General features: G+C 36.1%; 1 protein-coding gene across 1 annotated transcript in view; it reads left to right on the forward strand.

Annotated features, from left to right (window-relative positions):
• Positions 1 to 20,526, forward strand: part of CPS1 (carbamoyl-phosphate synthase 1) — a 139,753-nt gene that overhangs the window by 62,261 nt on the left and 56,966 nt on the right. Inside the window, exons 20-21 of the mRNA XM_027566563.1 lie at positions 1,693 to 1,869; positions 5,620 to 5,738. Of these exons, the coding sequence (XP_027422364.1) occupies positions 1,693 to 1,869; positions 5,620 to 5,738 (296 nt within the window). The remainder of the gene's footprint in view (positions 1 to 1,692; positions 1,870 to 5,619; positions 5,739 to 20,526) is intronic.

The raw sequence follows: 20,526 nt of genomic DNA on the forward strand, positions 1-20,526 counted from the left end.
ATAGACCTAAGTATAATATGAATTCAGTTCAGTTCAGTTCAGTTGCTGAGTTCACTCAAACTCACGTCCATCGAGTCGGTGATGCCATTCAGCCATCTCATCCTCTGTCGTCCCCTTCTCCTCCTGCCCCCAATCCCTCCCAGCAAACTGTGGTAAAAGTTAGAACACAGTATTTACAGGCAGGCGTTATGCGAATGCAGTTGGCTAGGGTCAGGGAAAGCCTAAATAGTTATTCCATTGAAAAACAATGCACTCTTCACTTAATGGATATGAATTTTAATAATGTAAAGTATTGAAAAGCACAAATTTTGAACAAACATGGTTATATATTCTTTTATTGTTACATTTCCTTCTCTTTTATTGAATGTTCTCCATATACTATCATGCACTCAAAAATAATAAAAATTCATGATGAGTTACTTATAGAACTAGTTACTGATACTGAAAATTTTATAAAGTACTTTGAAAATATTTTCTTAATTTGGTAATACTATAAAGTACCTTATTTCTGCTACTCTCTCCTATGCTTAGGCTAGCAAATCTATGAATACATTGTCTAACTCTTCAAATACCACTATGCTTCACAAATTGCATATCTGAATTGGACTAACCTTTTTTTTTATCCTTTTCTTGAGACTCTTCCCTTATTTATAATTAGGTTTGGAGCAGTGTGAAAAGGTTATCTGTTTGACTTTAGTGATCTTTGAATATGCGGCTTGTCACACAACTGACATGAAGATTTACTAAATTGACATTAATGAGAATTCCGGTCTATTTGAGGCCTCATGGAAGTTTACTGAAGGCAGTGTTATGCCTGTTATTATTTTGGATTGTAGACCAAAAATGCATAGCAATCTATTATTCCATGGAAAGAATCAAAGCCAGTGTTTATCCACTGAAAATAACTGGGTAGGCTTTAAGGTTAATTTAAGTTTAGTTCTCACTTGTAACTTGTCCAGACCAAGTCAGCATGTGGTTTTCCTAATTGATTAGTGTACAATTAGCTACAAAGCTTGTGGGAAGACGTGTTGAATTTGTCACGGGGAATTTAGTCTCCATCTATATTCAGAATCTGAATCGATCAGTATTTGTTATGATTCTCAAGGTTGTATTAATATTAATGCTTAGCTGTAAAGAAAGCCAACCTGTCTTGGATACTGACTGCCATTTAAAAATAGTTCTGTTTTTGTGTTAATATATGTCTTTTCTCTTCATTTACTTTTTATTCTAAAGGACATCTGCATGAAAGCAAGATCTTTTTAAGGAAGGGTCTTAATGTTCTGGCCACAGATTCTTTTTTTTTTTGATGCTATGGTTCAGAGCAAGTACAGATGATTTCTTTATCAGTCTCATCAAATCAAGCTAAATTCCCTAAGTGGTAAAAGAGTGACCTAATGATGTTAAAGACTCATTATATCAAAACCATGGTAAAAAGGCAAGGATGACCTATAGGTGATTCATGTTGATGTATGGCAGAAAGCAACACAACATTGGAAAGCAATTATCCTCTAATTAAAAATAAATAATTTTTTAAAAGGCGAGGAAGAAAAATAACTTAAATTTTAGTCGCACCCTTCCTTTATATATCTTGTTCCTAAGTCTTTTCTGAAAAATATTCAGTTTCTAGCTTTGTTACAAATTAAAAATATTCAAGCTATTTTTAAAAATATGAGTCTTAAACCTGCATTACAGGTCATGGCTATTGGTCGCACCTTTGAGGAGAGTTTTCAGAAGGCGTTACGGATGTGCCATCCTTCTATAGATGGTTTTACTTCCCGTCTCCCAATGAACAAAGAGTGGCCATCTGACATCGATCTCAGAAGAGAGCTGGCTGACCCATCCAGCATCCGCATCTATGCCATTGCCAAGGTAGTGTGTGACAAGGGGCCCTGAGCTACCTTTTATTTTCTTTTCACAATATAGTCAGTCTGGACTTCAATGTAAAACTGAATCACAAAGTGGTCTTGAATTCAGGGATTTCTGGAAAGTTTTTAATTCTTTTTAATAGTATTAAACTGGAGATTTATTTCTATGGACTTCATCAGATCATTCCCTAATTAATGAAAAATTTTGTTTCACTTTAAGCCTGGACTTAAGGAGAACATTGCATTATTTTTTAAAGATTTTTTTTAATGTGGATTATTTCTAAGTCTTTATGAATGTGTTACAATATTGCTTCTGTTTTATGTTTTGGGTTTTTTCTTTTTTTTTTTGCCAAGAGGAATGTGGGATCCTAGTTCCCTGATCAGGGATCTAACCTGTACCCCCTGCATTGGAAGGTGAACTCTTAACCTCTGGGCTGCCAGGGAAGTTCCAACATTGCAGTTTTTGATCACATAGATTAAATGTTCTTCCGTTTTAGTACAGATGTTATCAATACTCTTAAATATTTGATAAGATTGATTTTTGATTTCCCATCACTCTCATTACTTGCTTATTGAAAAATGGGTAAAATTACATTTTAAAAAGAAAGATGCATAAAATGGTATCATTTAGTATGTGCTACCTAAGACTCCAGAATAAACTTTATTTATTTGGTGGTTCTTCTGTGTTTAAACAACAAACTCTAGAGAACTACCATGATTATAGGCTTTTCTATGTAATTATTTTATTGTTCTTAGAGAACAAAAAAGCCCCACATTTCTCTCTTCCACTCACCAGTTCCCTTTAATGTAAATGAAATGCCATCTTAATCTCCTTTCATGTTTACTATGCTTAGAGTTTTGAGGTTTCGGTTCATTTGATTTTATAAAAGGTGATTTTGGCAGCTGAGATCTGTCTGGTCAGAAATCCCTGAATTGCTTTTTGACATTTAAGGAAGCTTAGGTATTAATCCTCCAACAGTATCAAACCACACTGAAGCTGCAAAGCCCCACTGACCATTTTATGTGTGTATATGTACATGTGGAATGAGTTGATGAGAATATGAAATTTGTCATGGGAATCTGTCTCTGTAACTTGTCTTTGTGAATGTGTGTGTACTAAGTCACTTCAGTCATGTCTGACTCTTTGTGACCCAATGGGCTGTAGCCAACCAGGCTCCTCTGTCCATGGGACTCTCCAGGCAAGAACACTGGAGTAGGTTGCCATGCCCTCCAGGGGGCTCTTCCCCGGGTTGTGGGAATCTTCAAACCCATGTCTCTTGTTTCTCCTTCATTGACAGGTGAGTTCTTTACCACTAGTGCCACCTGGGAAGCCCCAGCTTGTCATTGTGGTGACAAGTGCTGTTAGTGATTTCAAACTCTGCAACTTTTATGCTCATATATAGAAGGAGGGGAGGGAATCTTTTCTTCATTACATTTAATGTATACCTGCCTCATCTTTGTGGCTTCTAAATGCAGAATATTTCATTTCCATTGAAATGCTGAAGTAGTCTGAAAGATACTAGTATTTTTTGAGTGACATTTCTCAGTGTTGAGTCTCAAAGTAATAGTTAACATTTTTCCATGATGGTAGGAATGATGCTAGTGATGAGAAGTTGTTTTAGAAAGCCATTTCACTTCTTGTTCTTATTTCAGACTTCTGTTTAAAAAGCAACTTGTCACATTTATACATGTATGTATATGTGCATGTGTATGTATGTGTACATATTTTTTTACCAAAGAGCAGTAAATAGATCCCCCCACTTGAGTCTAGTCATCATCCTTCTGCTATTTTGAGGTGGATGAAAAAGGGGAGTATTTCCAAGTTCCTAGTGAGGCTGTAAAACTCAAGAAAGTCTCTCATTCTTTTCTAACAGACTTATAAAGGATGAGAATTCAGGGAAAATGCGTAGAGATTCTTTCTTGTACAGAGAATGAGCATGAAGTGCAGAGCCTGAGGTATAAATGATTGCCTGCCAGCGTGCTGGGAGAAGGAACTGATTTCTGTTTGTTAGAGGTCATCATTACTGTTCATTTCCACAGCAACCAGGAACTTGGTGATTTTGACAAAGAGTGTAAGGAGTGTGGAGGGCTGAAGGGGAAACAGAATGAAGGGAGTGAGTAAATCTTCACTCGCTTTCATGATTCTTAGAAAGGGCAACTTGCTCTGAGGTCTGATTTTTGCAGCAGTCTTATTTCAGGATGACTGGATCATCACCTCTTTTGATTTGGGGAGCATACAGGGCATTATTTTAGATTTGGTGAACATTAGAGTAACCTCAAGTGTGTTTGGGGTCATTATGATCTTCATTACAGCTGTGTGACATGGCAAAGTTGCAGCGCTTGAAAGACAGGCAGGATCTGTTTGAAACTGTGCATGTGATTCTAGTTGTCCTTTCTCACAGTAAAATGACTACAGATTCTGAGTCTCCATCAGTTTCATGATAATTACTGTGTGCAACTGTATGAAAATGTCCTTTAGTCTGTCCATAGTGACACTGCCTTAAGGTTCTACCCCCTCACAGTGTTGATGGCCAAATAGCTAATTATCCCTTTAATCACTTGGCAAATAAGGCAGAATTAAGTCTTTGGGAATCTGGCTGTAGTTAGAGGGAGAATTAAACAAACAAACAAAAAACAGAAATGGGTTTAGGAAAAAAAACATGTCTTTGAGTATTCACATTAGAAGTCATTTTATTTTAATCTATAGAATTATGAGTTATGTTGTTTCTCAACATGTATGATCATGGTTTCTCTGATTCTAGAAATGAGTAAATTAAAAAAAAAAATTAAGCTCTCTGAGTTGAGATATAACAGCCATTATTAGTTGCATATATTTCTTAATGGATTTAAAACTATAGTGTGCCATTCTAAAATATGGGTTTTGAAGTATTATGTGATTATCGCTTTTCATTGAGTATAAATGTGTATATAAACATTGCAAAAAATAAGAGTAGACATCTTTTGAAAGTGAAGGTTTTGGCTTTGAGAGTTTATCTCTTTTTTCAGCTATCTTTTGTACTCAGCTTAATGACCCATAGTTGTAATTTTACTTTTGAGAAATTGCTAAAGTAAGCTTGAATAAAAAGCTGAGCTGCCTATCAGAAGTTATTACTACATTGTTTTGGAGTATATTAGGATATTGTAAAATGCCTGTCTTAGGACAAAAGTCATAGTAACTGATTCAAAATAATTTTTGTTTGTTTGTTTGAAGTGTCTCTGTGAGGAAATGTTTGAGAGAAATAACACCAAGCCAGATATGATTCATAAATTCTCAATGACTGGTTTGTGTGACTATGGAATGAAGTGATAAAAATTTGTTAAATATGAGAAAGGGTAATTATCCAAAATACAAGTTAAATGATCATTATATTGATTCTACATTTTCTTAGCAGTTTGGCACAACTATAGTTTCAAGAGATTCTCCTTAATGCCCAAAAGATGTAGCAGATTTAGAACATAATTGGTAACACAGTCATGTAAAAAGCCAGGATGCAGAGCCTGTTAGAGGGGTTTTTCTGAGCAGACGCTGCTCTGATTAACTCAGGGCACCTCCTTTGTATCCCATTTGTAGATATAGTTGGCAGTATCTGTAGGTTTATTGGGAGAAACGTCAATGATATGATATCAGTTTCATTCTCAGCCTGTAGCCTCAGGCTCTCTGAGTAACATGGAGAGGAATGCCTGCCATGTTTTTAACCAAATAAGACATTTATGAGATATTTGCCAAAGAAAGCATCTCTTCTCCTTTTGGCAGGCCTTGGAAGACAACATGTCACTTGATGAGATTATGAAGCTCACATCCATTGACAAGTGGTTTCTGTATAAGATGCGTGACATTTTAAACATGGAAAAGACACTGAAAGGGCTCAACAGGTAAGGCCCTAGTGCTCTGATTCACTCCAGGTATCTTCTGTGCAATTTTGTCTTTCTTTCCCCCTTACATGTTTGGCCAAAATTCTGCTTCAGTGAAATAAACAGTGTCAATGTTGGAAAGACATAGCCATAGTCAGAAGAAATGGCAGCTTTTAGATGTTTACCTTTTGAAAGGCATCTATTAATAATTTTATTTCTCTTCTACCCTTTCTCTTGCCATGAAACATAGTGATGTTTTTATTAGGTCATTTGAATTTACGAAAATCTATGTACATTTATGAATTGTTGTGCTATATAATTACTAAATATGACCTTCGTGTGTCCTAAGTTGCTTCAGTCGTGTCCGACTCTTTGCCACCCTATGGACTAGCCTGCCAGGCTCCTCTGTCCATGGGATTCTCCAGGCAAGAATACTGGAGTGGGTTGCCATGCCCTCCTCCAGGGGATCTTCCAGATCCAGGGGTCAAACCCGCATCTCTTAAGTTTCCTGCATTGGCAGGTGGGTAATTTTACCACTAACGCTGCCTGGGAAGCCCTTCAAACATGACCTAGATTTAAATTTTATTAATAATAATGAAACTATTTCTGCTTTCTATACATTTTCCAAATGCTGAAATCTGTTTTTCTCTTTTAACATCAACCTACTCATTTCTGTGTCTAGAGTGAGCAAGCATATTCCTCTTGCATTCTACTGATATTTTTAATCTTAGGACATCCAGTTAATCATACAAATAAGCCACACTCAAATTTTTGTTAATAGACTTTTACCTCTCAGTAATTTGCATTTTTATCTCCTTCATGACCAATTATTTGAAAATTTTTATTTCATGTTCAGAATATTCTGATAATGTCAGTGCTTTAAAATCTACATTTTTCTATTTCCTGAGAATGTTTGTAGAGGCTACCCAGGCATATGAGTCACAATAGATTTTAAACTTGGATCTGTGATAATAGGAGCATGTATTACCAATTTAAGAAAGACAGTGTAATTCTCTTTAGCTTGTCTCCTTTAAGAAGGCTTTGAAATACACTACTATTGGAAAAAAAAAATCTCACCTACAAGCCTAGGCGTATGTTTAGAGAGGGAAAATTTTTGCTTGCAGAAATTATTCTCAAATGATTTTAGGAAATGTAAAAGAATTAATCGCTTAAAATGTTGAAGACAGAGGAAGCTCTCAAAGCCTAATTTTCTCAACTATTTAGAAACTGCAATATATAATTGGGTTACTGGGTTTACCTAAAAAATACACAAACTGGGCAATGAAAAAATTTTGCCTTTTTTTTTTTTTTTTTGAGCAAAATGAAGTTCTTTTTCATCTATTCAACAATCACCCACAACAAATGCTTAGTTTTGAAAATGGGGGATTCCAATCTGTCAAAAATGAAACTAGCAATAGTTGCTTGTAGGTCATCCTTTGTAGTGATCACATAAAATGAACAGTAGATTGAAGTTAAGAATTGAGCCTGTACATTCGTCTTAGAATTTTGCTGACTTAAGGTTTGCTTTCTTGGTTTACGATGCCAGCAGAACTTCTGTGTTGAATTATAGTCTGTTCCACTGTTTTCAGTTTCAGACAACTGATTTCAAATGCCTATGAAACCATTCCAATTAAGCCACATGAGGGTGCTAGAAACATACAGTATGCCAATCGCAGCAGTGGAAGAGACCTGGGGTGAAAAACAGCAGATGTTATTGTGATTTAAATTTCCACTTGATATACATTCTGATTTTTGGACAAATTCAGTGTTTTAATTGAATAGTTTTTGTTACAACCAGAAGGTAGGTTGAAATTCTAACTAAGCAGAAATAAGTGTATATTGATAGTGAAAAAGCTGCTTGGAGGCTTATTAGAATCACTCACTGTTGTAGATCACCTACAACATTGCTCTGATTTCAACATTCTGTTGTATTTTTTGCTGTTAATTTGACATTTTAAAATAAAGTCCCCATTTTCTGGTGTAAATATAATTGTAAGTAGAGATTTTTCTATTGGTAATAATGACCTACAATAAATTTTTTAATGTAAAACTTAATAATTTAAAAGAATCTAAAACATAGTACTTAACAATTATCTCTTGTTTCAAGACCTCAACAGAAGATCCATGGTGTTGGTAAACTTAAAACTGAACTTATTATTATGTGATGGACACTTCATTGTTTATTTTTTAAAGTATCTTAGATGCACACATAGAAGTTTGATAACGATTGTTATTTAGAGAAGTTGGATAAATAAAATAAGAATAGATGGCTACTGAAGCTACCTGTCTCAATCATTCTGTGTTACATTGAGATCTGAAGTTGGAAGGATATTGTAGCTGATGGAGGGTGAGTGTAGGACTTGGAGGTTTTTTTGTTTGTTTGTTTGTTTGTTTTCCCCCTATTTTGATTATCTTCATGATTACCCTGGATTATGACATCTTCCAGTATTTTTTTTTTAGCCTCTAAATATCCAAGGAAGCTTGGTCATTGAGGCAGATACTACTCAAATAGTGATAGTTCTCTAATAACATTTGTTATTATTCATCTCAGTTAAGTATTGCCAGTTTGGAGGAAAGTCAAGGTCAGCTGCTTCATTTTTATCTGTGGTTCACTTTGTTTCAAAATCTCAACTGCTTCCATGTTGGAAAGGCTGATGTTAGATGTAGGCCCAGGAAGTAGCTATTTATTTGGTCTGATTTGGGTCAACTCCCAAATTCTCTTACCTGATCATATCCCTGGTACCTGTGTGCCCAGGTCCCTCAGCAACTTTCTTCTAAGTTCCTGGGAAAATAGGTAATGGGAATCTTAATTAGGAGAAAAGGAGAAACTTAAAGAGAGGATAAAGTATAGAATTATAGGCATTTGTTAAATTTCAGCTGGTTCCTGCCTTGTGCATTGGAAGGAGTATATTCTATAGAACCAGTCAGATGGGTGCAGTCTTACCCACTGTGGAATCACGGGCATGTCACTTCCCTCAATTCTCCAACCTCTTCCTGCTAATGTCTGCTTTATAGTTTTGTTTTGGAGCTTAAATAATATAAACACAAAGGATCCCTTGCACAAGATGAGTGTCCAGGAAAGTTTTCTCTATGCCCCCTGAAAATGAAAATGTTACTTGTTATACTGAAGAGTATTTTGTGATTTTAGATATATGCTCATTTTCAGAGTCATAATTTGCATTTGTATATATATTTTATAATGTATCATTTCTTAACTTTCTTTATGATGCATTGTCACTTATTTTCATACCAAATGTATTCTTATAAGGAAGCAATGATAGCTAGTGGTACAAATGCCATTCTTATCAAAAGATCAATAATTATACTAATGAACAAATATTCCCAATCATGCTAAAGTTTTTCTAAATGCAATAAACACATTCACTAGCAGAAGATGAGACTAGCACTTAGATTGACAGCAGCCTATTACTTGTATTTATACATAGTCACCTGAAATGAAGCTCAGAATTTTAATTCCAAATGGAATACCCATGTATTAGGTATATATGTGGATGCCCACAGATTAGAGTAGAGAAAAAAATAAAAAACAACAACACAGTGATTGTCGCAAGGTTAGCACTATGGAAATAACTGATATGTTTTATGTGTCTGTTACAAAGTAGAAATTACAGTTTTCTTATTTTCTTAAAGGGTGGAGATTAACCTGTATCATGTTGAGGATGAAGTATGAAATCCTAGTCTTATTCAATGATAAGCCAAGTTAGGTGTTAGAATAATGAACTCAGTACCCCAGGTCTGAGTGCTTGCTTTCATCAGAACTCAGTTTGCTGTCTTCAGTGTATGAGCATAGCAATGGCAATGGTCTGGAAACTTCCAGAGCAAATATCCATTCTTCCCAACTTTGGTGTTAATCATTATTCAGACAGCTTCAGCAAAAAAAAAAAAAGAAGAAGAAAAAAAAATTCTCTTCTATACTTCAGTTCACTGACTTTCTCTTTTTCTTTTTAAATTGTTTGCTGCTGCCCAAGGGTGTGCTAGGAAAGTTGACTGTCTTAGGCTTTCCCCAAATTTATAAGCCAGTGTAGTGGCATGAATCTACCTAGAATGATAACATATTTCACAGTGGATTTCTTTAGTTTTGAAGAGTTTCTCTTAATGTGATGAGTTGTGTCATGAAGGATTCCAATGCATATTACACTTATGTACTGGGATTTATATGTTTGATCTATTAACTTCACGTTACTGGATCACTTAGCAAGAAGTTTAAGAAAAACTAAGCTCGTCAGAATTTTCTGTGTAACTGCAACATTTACAAAACCTTTCTTCAATGGCCTTCACTATCAAGCTATACAGACTTTAGTATATCTGTTTTTCTTATACTCATCTTACCAACACTGACTCTTTCACATATAATGTGAAAGTGAAAGTTGCTCAGTCGTGTCTGACTCTTTGCAACCACATGGACTATACAGTTCATGGAATTCTCCAGGCCAGAATATTGGAGTGGGTAGCCATTCCCTTCTACAGGGGATCTTCCCAACCCAGGAATCAAACCCTGGTCTCCCACATTGCAGGCAGATTCTTTACCAGCTGAGCCACAAAGGAAGCCCAAGAAGATATATTGCTCCTCCCATATAGCATTTTCACTAGAATAAAAATATGTTTATTTTGATCTATTAAAGATTACAAAAGTCTCACCTGAAATTCTCTCCTCCATTGGTTCATAGGCAGATTCAGTTTTAGTTGTTCAAATAAAACTGGATTGGAGGACAGAATGACCGGTACTGTAAGTCAAACCGATAAATATGTCAAATGTCTTTATCATTAGATTCTCTTGACATAGCTGGCTCTCTAAAGTAACAAAGGAATGGATTTAGAACTTTATTAATATAGAAACCTGAATTTTGATTCAAACACATTCCAAGTTTAAGATATTGGGTTGGTCAAAAAGTTCCTATGGTTTTAAGTAAAAGTTAAAGACAGTTTTCATTTTCACCAAGAACCTTATTGAACAACGTATTCACTTAACAAACAAACTTTGACCAAACCAATAATATGTGTGTAAGTTTGTGTGTATACATATACACATTTATGTATACATTAGGGGTTTAATAGCAAATATTCTAGGTTCTGGAGTTCAATTCTATCATTTATTAGCATGGGATATCAAGAGCCTCAGTTTAATATTTATGAAATTGGGATGATTATTGACCTTCTTAGGTTGTGGTAAGGATTAACTGTAATTAGAACAGTGCCTGATATATAGTCAATGAATTCAGTGATTAATATTAGGTTGGGAACACACACACACACACATATTTAGGTTTGTAAAAATGTAGAAAGGTAGATTATATAACATCTGGAGGAAACAGATTACATGTAGTAGATACTTCCAATTCAGTAACAGTATTTGATAAAGGGATGATAATCCCATATCACAGATCTAGCATCATCATAGAACTAATACATTTGATAAAGGTTTCAACAATATTAATAATTAATAGCTAAGCACAGGTACAAAATATCACTTTCACTATAAATAAGAAAGTTAACTGTAGGAAAGCTTCTTTGTCAGCAAGAACTATTTTAAGACACTACACTCCAAACCTTTTTATTTATAATTCCAGGTTGAATTAACAATTTTAGATTGAAAGATAATCATGGTTGTCTCTCATGATTAAAAATCCCAATCTGAACAGGCAAGAAAAAAAGGTGAATGTGCTAATTACCAGTTTTGAACATCTGCTTATAATTCTTTTTAATTTTTTTATTTCCTTATTTTAATTTTTAGGTTCTTTTGTTATTTCTGACTGACATGTCTAGCTCAAGAATTTTCTTATACCCTTCTAAATTGTATAATTTTGCTTTTTTACTGGCTAAAACTAGATTGAATTAAGTTTTGAGTCCTTCTTTCAGTTATTAGCTTAAAGAAGGCAGCTAGCCATTGCTTGTGTTGTACCTTGGTAAGTCGCCAAATGGAAAGTTTCCACCATTTCTGATGACTGTTCTTTTGCATTTCATTCAAATTGGGCAGTTTTCCCAGTATGGTCCATTTTGCTGTTTTGTTTTTTTTTTTTCCCTCACAATGCTGCTATATATGTTAGTAACATAATGCTTGACTGTTTAAAAGGACTCTGCTTTCGTCCACTTTAGATGTTCAAAAGTAGAGGGCGTGACCATTGTGATACAGTTTATACCATATATAATATATAATACATTATACCATATATTGGGGAAGGCAATGGCACCCCACTCCAGTACTTCTGCCTGGAAAATCCCATGGATGGAGGAGCCTGGTAGGCTGCAGTCCATGGGGTCGCTCAGAGTTGGACAGGACTGAGTGGCTTCACTTTCAGTTTTCACTTTCATGCATTGGAGAAGGAAATGGCAACCCACTCCAGTGTTCTTGCCTGGAGAATCCTGGGGACGGCGGAGCCTGGTGGGCTGCCGTCTATGGGGTCACACAGAGTCGGACACGACTGAAGCAACTTAGTAGCAGCAGCAGCATGAAGCTAAGATTTAGATTTATTTCTAAAATAATTATTTTTTAATGTTTATTGGAGTATAGTTGATTTACTTTATTAATTGTTGATATAAGCTTAATTTACTTTGAATTAATGTGCAAATTGTTTAGATTTTGCCCACTATTCATGTGTTGGTTAATTATTCATTCTGATAATATTAATATCTCGTCCCTCTACACTGCCCACTTATTGCTGTACTCAATGTAGTAAAAAAGAGGAAAGTGTGCTTTTGAAGGACACTAATTTTCATCTGAGCATCTCAGTGTTCAGTGTGATAAACTACATCCATTGATGGGTGCTGAAAAGTCATAGGTGTGCCTATAGCTTAGGAAAACAATCTAGGGCAAGCCTGGTGAGTTCCACTTGGGCATTCAAGTGCTAAATTGAGCTCAGTAAAGTTGGCCATTTCCCTGCAGCCGCAAACTTCTGGCAGATGTAATAATTCAAGTATCACCTTAGCTGGAACACTCCCTTTGAATGTCCTCTTCTACATGTGTTAGTTTCTATTGACTTTTTATGTAACTTGCTCAGGAGGCATGGCAAAACCAGACAAGAACGTTTTTTGCTTGTATTTAATTGAAGTTTTCAAGGGAGAAGTGTTACCTAAAAGTTATTAAAACTTAGGCACAACTACTATGTACAAAATAGTAACTAATGAGGACCTACTGTTTAGCTCAGGGAACTCTACTCAGTGATCTGTGGTGACCTAAATAGGGAGGAAATCTAAAAGAGAGTGGGTATATGTCTATGTATAACTGAATCACTTTGCTATACAGCAGGAAACTAAAACAACATTGCAAAGCAACTATACTCTAATAAAATGTTTTTAAAAAACTTAAGCATAAGACAGAGAAGGGTCAGTACATTCTAAAGATAATTTTTACTTTCTGGTAGAAAAAATAGCATTAAGCAAATATCTTTAAAGTGTATTAAATATAGAAGTGACTTAGAGAAGGAAATATATATTTCATTATGTATAACATATAATACATGTTATATTTTTATGATCCTCTATTATGATTTATGGGGCTTCCCTGGTGGCTCAGTGGTAAAGAATCCACCTGTCAATGTAGGAGATGCAGATTTGATCTCTGGGTTGGGAAGATCCCCTGGAGAAGGAAATGGCAGTCCATTCCAGTATTCTTGCCTGGGAAATCCCATGGACACAGGGACCTGGCAGGCTACAGTCCACAGGGCCACAAAGAATCGCACATAACTTAGCATACATGCACTATTACTTTTGCTTGTGATATCATATATTGTTTTCTCCACTACAGTCTGTGGAAATTCATACATACATACATGTATATACACACTAGGTATGTGGCTCTGTATTATTTTGAATGTAGAATGAGAATAGAAATTGTTGCTCACTTTAGTGGAACCCATTGATCTGATTTGCAGAAAATAGTTTGTGTCCTCTGACTTCATTATCAACTCATACAACATATCTAAGTCTCAGTTTCACTCTAGTTTTAAAAAATATATTGTTTTATTTCACTATTAACCGTGCTGCTAAGATGAATATATAATATATTATGTATAAACTAATTGACTCAAAAGCAAAATAATTTTATTAGTTACTATATATTACTAGCCAATGATTTTAATCTTGAATACCCTAAACCATTTATCTAACAAAGAATACTAAATACTGGACCTTATATAAAATAGTTATTTTTTCTCTGTAAAATAGGAACATTTCTATGGGAATTTCCATGCCTGTGAACTAATGCAAAAAAATACTTTTCCTTTTAAATTTGTTTTTATGTTCCACGTGTTCAGTTCGGTTCAGTCACTCAGTTGTGTCCGACTCTTTGTGACCCCATGGACTGCGGCACACCAGGCCTCCCTGTCCATCACCAACACCCAAAGTTTACTCAAACTCATGTCCATTGAGTCAGTGATGCCATCCAACCATTACATCCCCTGTTGTTCCCTTCTCCTCCCGCCTTCAATCTTTCCCAGCATCAGGGTCTTTTCAAATGAGTCAGTTCTTCGCATCAGGTGGCCAAAGTATTGGCCATGTGTTAAGATAGGGTATTTCATGCAATGTCACAGATTTGACAGGCCTCTATTAATTTCAACTAATAATGTATTATATTGGTTACATCTTGAATAAAATTTCACATTAAACATTTAATGTCCTGAGAAATCTCATTGAATTTACTAAACAATGTTTTAATTGTTTTGACAAATAATTATGCATTTTGAAAGTATGTGAGAGAACTTGAATCTTATATGGGCAAGATTCATGTTTCATTTAAAATATTTTCAGAGTGATGGCCACATCACTCATAAAATAAATATTATTTATTTTCTGCACATGTTTGATAGTTCCAAAACCCTTAAGTTAATTTAAAATAACATATACTCATACTTTGTATGTATATATTTATGTATCTATTAATTGTCAGGACTTAACAGATTTTCCCTATGTCAATATCAGTGATCTCAGCTTGATAGGATGTGTATTTGCTTGATGACATTTCTCTTTATTAGGAAATGTTATTAGACCAAATGGTATTGTTAGTTCCCTTCAGTGGGTTTGTAACCTATTTTTGAAAATTTATATAACCTTCAAATTTTGATTTGAAGATTTGTATACACTTAGGTATATGTAAGATAGGATGCTTTTAATGGACCAACAAGAGGCAGAAATGCAAAGCCAGGAAAGTACGTGCGTGTGTGCTAAGTCACTTCAGTCACGTTCAATTCTTTGTGACCCCATGGACTGTAACCCACCAGGATCCTCTGTCCATGAGATTCTCCAGGCAAGACTATTAGAGTGGGTTGCCATGCCCTCCTCCATACGGAAGTAGAATGCAGGTTAAAAACCAAAGCTCTAAGACCTTTGTGTATGTTATCCAAGTCACAGTTTAAGAGTTCATATGTATGGATCCCTACCCCATAATTTATAAACAAAATTATGACTCAGAATATTTAAGTAAATTTTTCAAGATTTCAGGGGAAGTGCATATTGAATCCAGGATTCTAGTTCAGGACTTTCGGAATCCAAGGACAGTGTCTTTTCTTCAATATATACCTATGTCATAGGACCCAAAGGAAAAGAGAATTATGAATAAATAATATAGGAAAAGATACTTTTTAACAGTATGGCATGGTTTAGGGAGAGCAGAAAGGGAGAGAATTGATCAAGTCCACCAAAATTGATGATGGGGAGGTAGGAGTAGGAGCTAGATTATAAGGACCAGATGTGCAGTGAGAAAGAGGAAGTAGGTAAATGGATAAATTCTACTTCAGTTCAGTTCAGTTCAGTCGCTCAGTCATGTCCGATTCTTTGTGACCCCATGAATCACAGCACGCCAGGCCTCCCTGTCCATCACCAACTCCTGGAGTTTACTCAAATTCATGTCCATCGAGTCGGTGATGCCATCCAGTCATCTCATCCTCTATTGTCCCCTTCTCCTCCTGCCCCCAGTCCCTCCCAGCATCAGAGTCTTTTCCAATGAGTCAACTCTTTGCATGAGGTGGCCAAAGTATTGGAGTTTCAGCTTCAGCATCAGTCCTTCCAATGAACATCCAGGACTGGTCTCCTTTAAGATGGACTGGTTGGATCTCCTTGGAGTCCATGGGACTCTCAAGAGTCTTCTCCAACACCACAGTTCAAAAGCATCAATTCTTTGGTGCTCAGCTTTCTTCACAGTCCAACTCTCACATCCATACATGACCACTGGAAAAACCATAGCCTTGACTAGATGGACCTATGTTGGCAAAGTAATGTCTCTGCTTTTCAATATACTATCTAGGTTGGTTATAACTTTCCTTCTAAGGAGTAAGCGTCTTTTAATTTCATGGCTACAGTCACAATCTGCAGTAATTTTGGAGCCCAGAAAATAAAGTCTGTCATTGTTTCCACTGTTTACCCATCTATTTCCCATGAAGTGATGGGACCAGATGCCATGATCTTTGTTTTCTGAATGTTGAGCTTTAAGCCAACTTTTTCACTCTCCTCTTTCACTTTCATCAAGAGGCTTTTTAGGTCCTCTTCACTTTCTGCCATAAGTGTGATGTCATCTGCATATCTGAGGTTATTGATATTTCTCCTGGCAATCTTGATTCCAGCTTGTGCTTCTTCCAGGCCAGTGTTTCTCATGACGTATTCTGCATGTAAGTTAAACAAGCATGGACCTTTGTTGACAAAGTAATATCTCTGCTTTTCAACATGCTGTCTAGGTTGGTCATAACTTTCCTTCCAAGGAGTAAGCGTCTTTTAATTTCATGGCTGCAGTCACCATCTGCAATGACTTTGGAGGCCCCCCCCCAAATAAAGTCAGCTACTGTTTCCTGCTATTAACATCCTCCAATTAAACTGTAAATTCCATTATGGTAAATTTCAAAGGCCATAATGTCTTACTTTACTTTTATTAGGAGATTTTTCTTAAGAGCTTTTGCTGATTTATGTGATTGAAGAATGGAGTTCACCATTCTAAAGTATTGTGTCAATTCTAGAATAGATATGAATGGCTTCCAAGTCTTTATTTACTATATATTTTCTTGGGAATTGATCTTGCATAAAGTAAAACTCAATGATGTTTGTATGATAATTTTCCCATTAAATGAATGAAAATATATTCTTGGATATATTTTCCAAGAAATGTAAAATCAGAATATAAAATCAGAAAGTAAAAATCAGAATTTCTCAATCAATCTGCAGAAGGGAAATTGGAGTGGAAGAAAATGTATTATAATTCCTGATTGCCCAAGGGACTCACAAAATTATTAATTGGCAAATATGTAGTGCAAAATATAAGCTCTGTGTTGGAAGACACTGGAAAGCAGCATCTCTAGGTTCTCATTATTTAAGTGACTATATATTTACTAGGAGGGTCTTCCCAGGTGGTGCTAGTGGTAAAGAACCCACTTGCTAATGCAAAAGATTTTAAGAGACATGGGTTTAATCCTTGGTTGGAAAGATCCCCTGGAAGAGGTCATGGCAACCCACTCCAGTATTCATGCCTGGAGAATCCCATTGACAGAGGAGCCTAGTGGTCTATAGTTCATAGGGTTGCAAAGAGTTAGACACGACTGAAGTGACTTAGCATACACACAAGCACACACGTATTTACTAGGAAGGCTCTGAATAAACTGTTTTCTAATAAAAGGGGATTTATCTAATTATTTTTCATTGTCAAATAGAGATTTTATGCACTGGGAGCATTATAATACTTAACATGGGCATTATAAACTCTATTGGGAATGAGCTACAATTAAGAAAGCTTTGATTTTAAAAATTATCTAAGTCTTCAAAATTGCAAATTTTTAGAAAAGTTTTTTTAAGGAATATTCATAAATATGTAGAGTGGTAGCGAAGGCTATGATTTAATTAACCAGCAAACACAGCTAAGGCAAAAGTACATAGCTATAACATTTATAATACAGGGATTTATATTTCTCTTGTGACAAAGTACATTTCTGTTATGATACAGTTGTAAAATAATTACTATTCTATTTTTGTAGAAGGTGAAACTGAGTCACACAGAGGTATGTGTCCTGCTTTATGTCACACCAGTCAGAGGGAAGCAATAAATCTAGCCCAGGGCTTCTGCCTTCAGTTCTAGTCACTAACCCTTTTTAAAAGCTTCTTTGTAGAGATATGACTTTTAAATCAGACAGCTGGAGATCAGTTCCTCCTTAGCTGTCAAGTTGCGAGCTGCATGTTTTCCTGCCTGGATTGTTGACCTCACTTAGAGCAGAAGCCTTGTAAGAGATGTGCCCTTCTCTAGAACTCTTGTGAGGAAAACATGGGGGCCTGGCAGGGAGAAAGCCTTGGTGAGTCACCTTAAAAGATGTAAACAGAATTTTCAAGGGTATGGAGAGCTAGCATAAGAATTTTCTTTTTAAATTTTGCTGTATTTATAAGACAGACATCTCTCTCTCTCTCTGTGTATGCACATATACATACAAATACGTATATTTCTTCTTTAAATGGAGGGGTGAGAGTTTAAAGCTCCTGAAGTATACAATGGAAATTAAACTTAGTCAAAATAGTCTGCTTGAGCAATAATTACAGATGCTAGATAATCACTCTCTGGCTCCCAGGATTTTTCACCTGTTCATTCATTCCTGAAATGCCTTAGTGGGTGTAAGACCACCGCATGTACGCTGGGAGCTGAAGTGGGTGATGCCTACCTCGAGGAGTGAGGCAGTGGCCTTGACTTCTGACAGCGGAGTAAATGCCTGAGTGAACATTATCTCCAGGAGATTGTTTATGCTTTGCAGTAGATATGAAGTATAGTGGGCCTTGCCCCCTCAAGATCTGGATACAGGAATGCTACAGAAAGAGGGAGGAGACAGACAACCCAAGATGCTAAGGCCACGTTTAGGGGACTTGCCAATCTTGTTCTGCTAAACTCCTGTTGCTTCTCCTCTACCTCCTCTTCCCCTTTCTCCTCTCTTGTGCCTGCTCCTTCCTCTTTTCCTTGTCTTCTGGCCTTGGCATTTATGAAGCACTTATTACCTAATTGGCATGTGCTAAACACTTGACATGTTTATCATTTCATCTGATTAATGAGATTTTTATCTTAGTGTAGTTAGTTGGAGCCTAACTCTAGATCCAGCCAGTAATATTGGCTTATCTCAGGCTGCGTAGGCAATTAGGCACTATTTGCCTATGTAAATATAGTGATGGTAATGTAAAGGCCATCACACGGTTATGTTGATATTACACACACTGCCTCATACTGCACCTGCTATCTATCTTTGGCTGATGGTCTGGTTTAATTGACCATCCTTTGCTCTAGCTAGCTTGAAGTGGGGGCTACTGAGTTAGTTCTTGAATCTACAGTCATAAGTATGAAATAGATGAGAATTTTTGCTATCTGGATATTATATGTCTTCTTCTGAAAAACTCTCAGTGACAAAGATTTTTGACTTCCATGTGGGTGGTAATCCTCAAATTAACATAGATCTAGTGTGACATGGTACCAGGACTTTAATCTGAGAATTTTTCCACATCCTCCTGAAAATGGCTTCAGATTTTTCTCTTTCCTAGAAAAGGTTTACATTTTCTTATTCAAGAACTGGGGAATATTGGTCAAAAGTTATTTCTACATATGTTACACTTAGCAAGGAAAAAAAAAAATCTAAGCAGGCAATGGCACCCCGCTCCAGTACTCTTGCCTGGAAAATCCTATGGATGGAGGAGCCTGGTAGGCTGCAGTCCATGGGGTCGCTAGGAGTTGGACACGACTGAGCGACTTCACTTTCACTTTTCACTTTCATGCATTGGAGAAGGAAATGGCAACCCACTCCAGTGTTCTTGCCTGGAGGATCCCAGGGACGGGGGAGCCTGATGGGCTGCCGTCTATGGGGTCGCAAGGAGTTGGACACGACTGAAGCGACTTAGCAGCAGCAGCAGCAAGCAGTAGTTATCAGTAAATAGGCTTCATGTAATTCTGGGCTTCCCTGGTGGCTCAGACGGTAAAGAAACTGCCTGCAGTGTAGGAGACCTGGGTTCAATCTTGGGTCAGGAAGATTCCCTGAAGGAAGAAATGGCAACCCACTTCAGTATTCTTGCCTGAGAAATCCCATCATCAGAGGCGCTTGGTAGGCTACAGTTCATGGAGTCACAAAGAGTCAGACACGACTGCATGACTAACACACAAAATTCTAAGTAACAGTTTCTAGAAGTCAAAGGAAGTCACATATTGAAATTTATAATACGTTTGTTTCTTGGACAACATATGTGACATTTGAAAAACTCCTCTGTGAAAACATGACTTGTTTTTTTTTAAGATTTTAATTTTTTTTGGTATGGATCATTTTTAAAGTCTTTGTTGAATTTGTTACACTATTGCTTCTGTTGTTTATGTTCTGGTTTTTGATTGCAAGGCATATGGGTGGGATCTTAACTCCCCAACCAGGGATCAAACCCTCATCCCCTGCATCGGAAGTTGAAGTCTTAACCACTGGACCTCCAGGAAAGTCTCATGCTTTAAACAAAGATGATGGATAAATTTTAAAATATAGGGCTTCCAAATAAACTTGTTTGTGAAATAACAAATTTTTTAAAATATCAAAGAATACTCATTTAGTGTCAGTTTTCTACTGGATCCTTATACAGTATTTCTTTTTATCTTTGGATTTAAATTCTGGATGTATAACAAACCTATGTTTATAGAAAAATCTAGGATTTTGCTTACTGAATACTCTCTTAATTTTTTAAAAAAGAATACACTGAATTCATTTAAAATTATGAATAAATTTGCTAAGCAGAAATAATAGGAGCACTATCCCATAGTATAAACTTCGCCTTTTAGCTCAGTCTGATCAGGTAAAAGCTATTTCTTTAATAAAAATAT

Source organism: Bos indicus x Bos taurus, chromosome 2 (assembly GCF_003369695.1).
Source record: "Bos indicus x Bos taurus breed Angus x Brahman F1 hybrid chromosome 2, Bos_hybrid_MaternalHap_v2.0, whole genome shotgun sequence".
Classification (NCBI taxonomy): domain Eukaryota; kingdom Metazoa; phylum Chordata; class Mammalia; order Artiodactyla; family Bovidae; genus Bos; species Bos indicus x Bos taurus.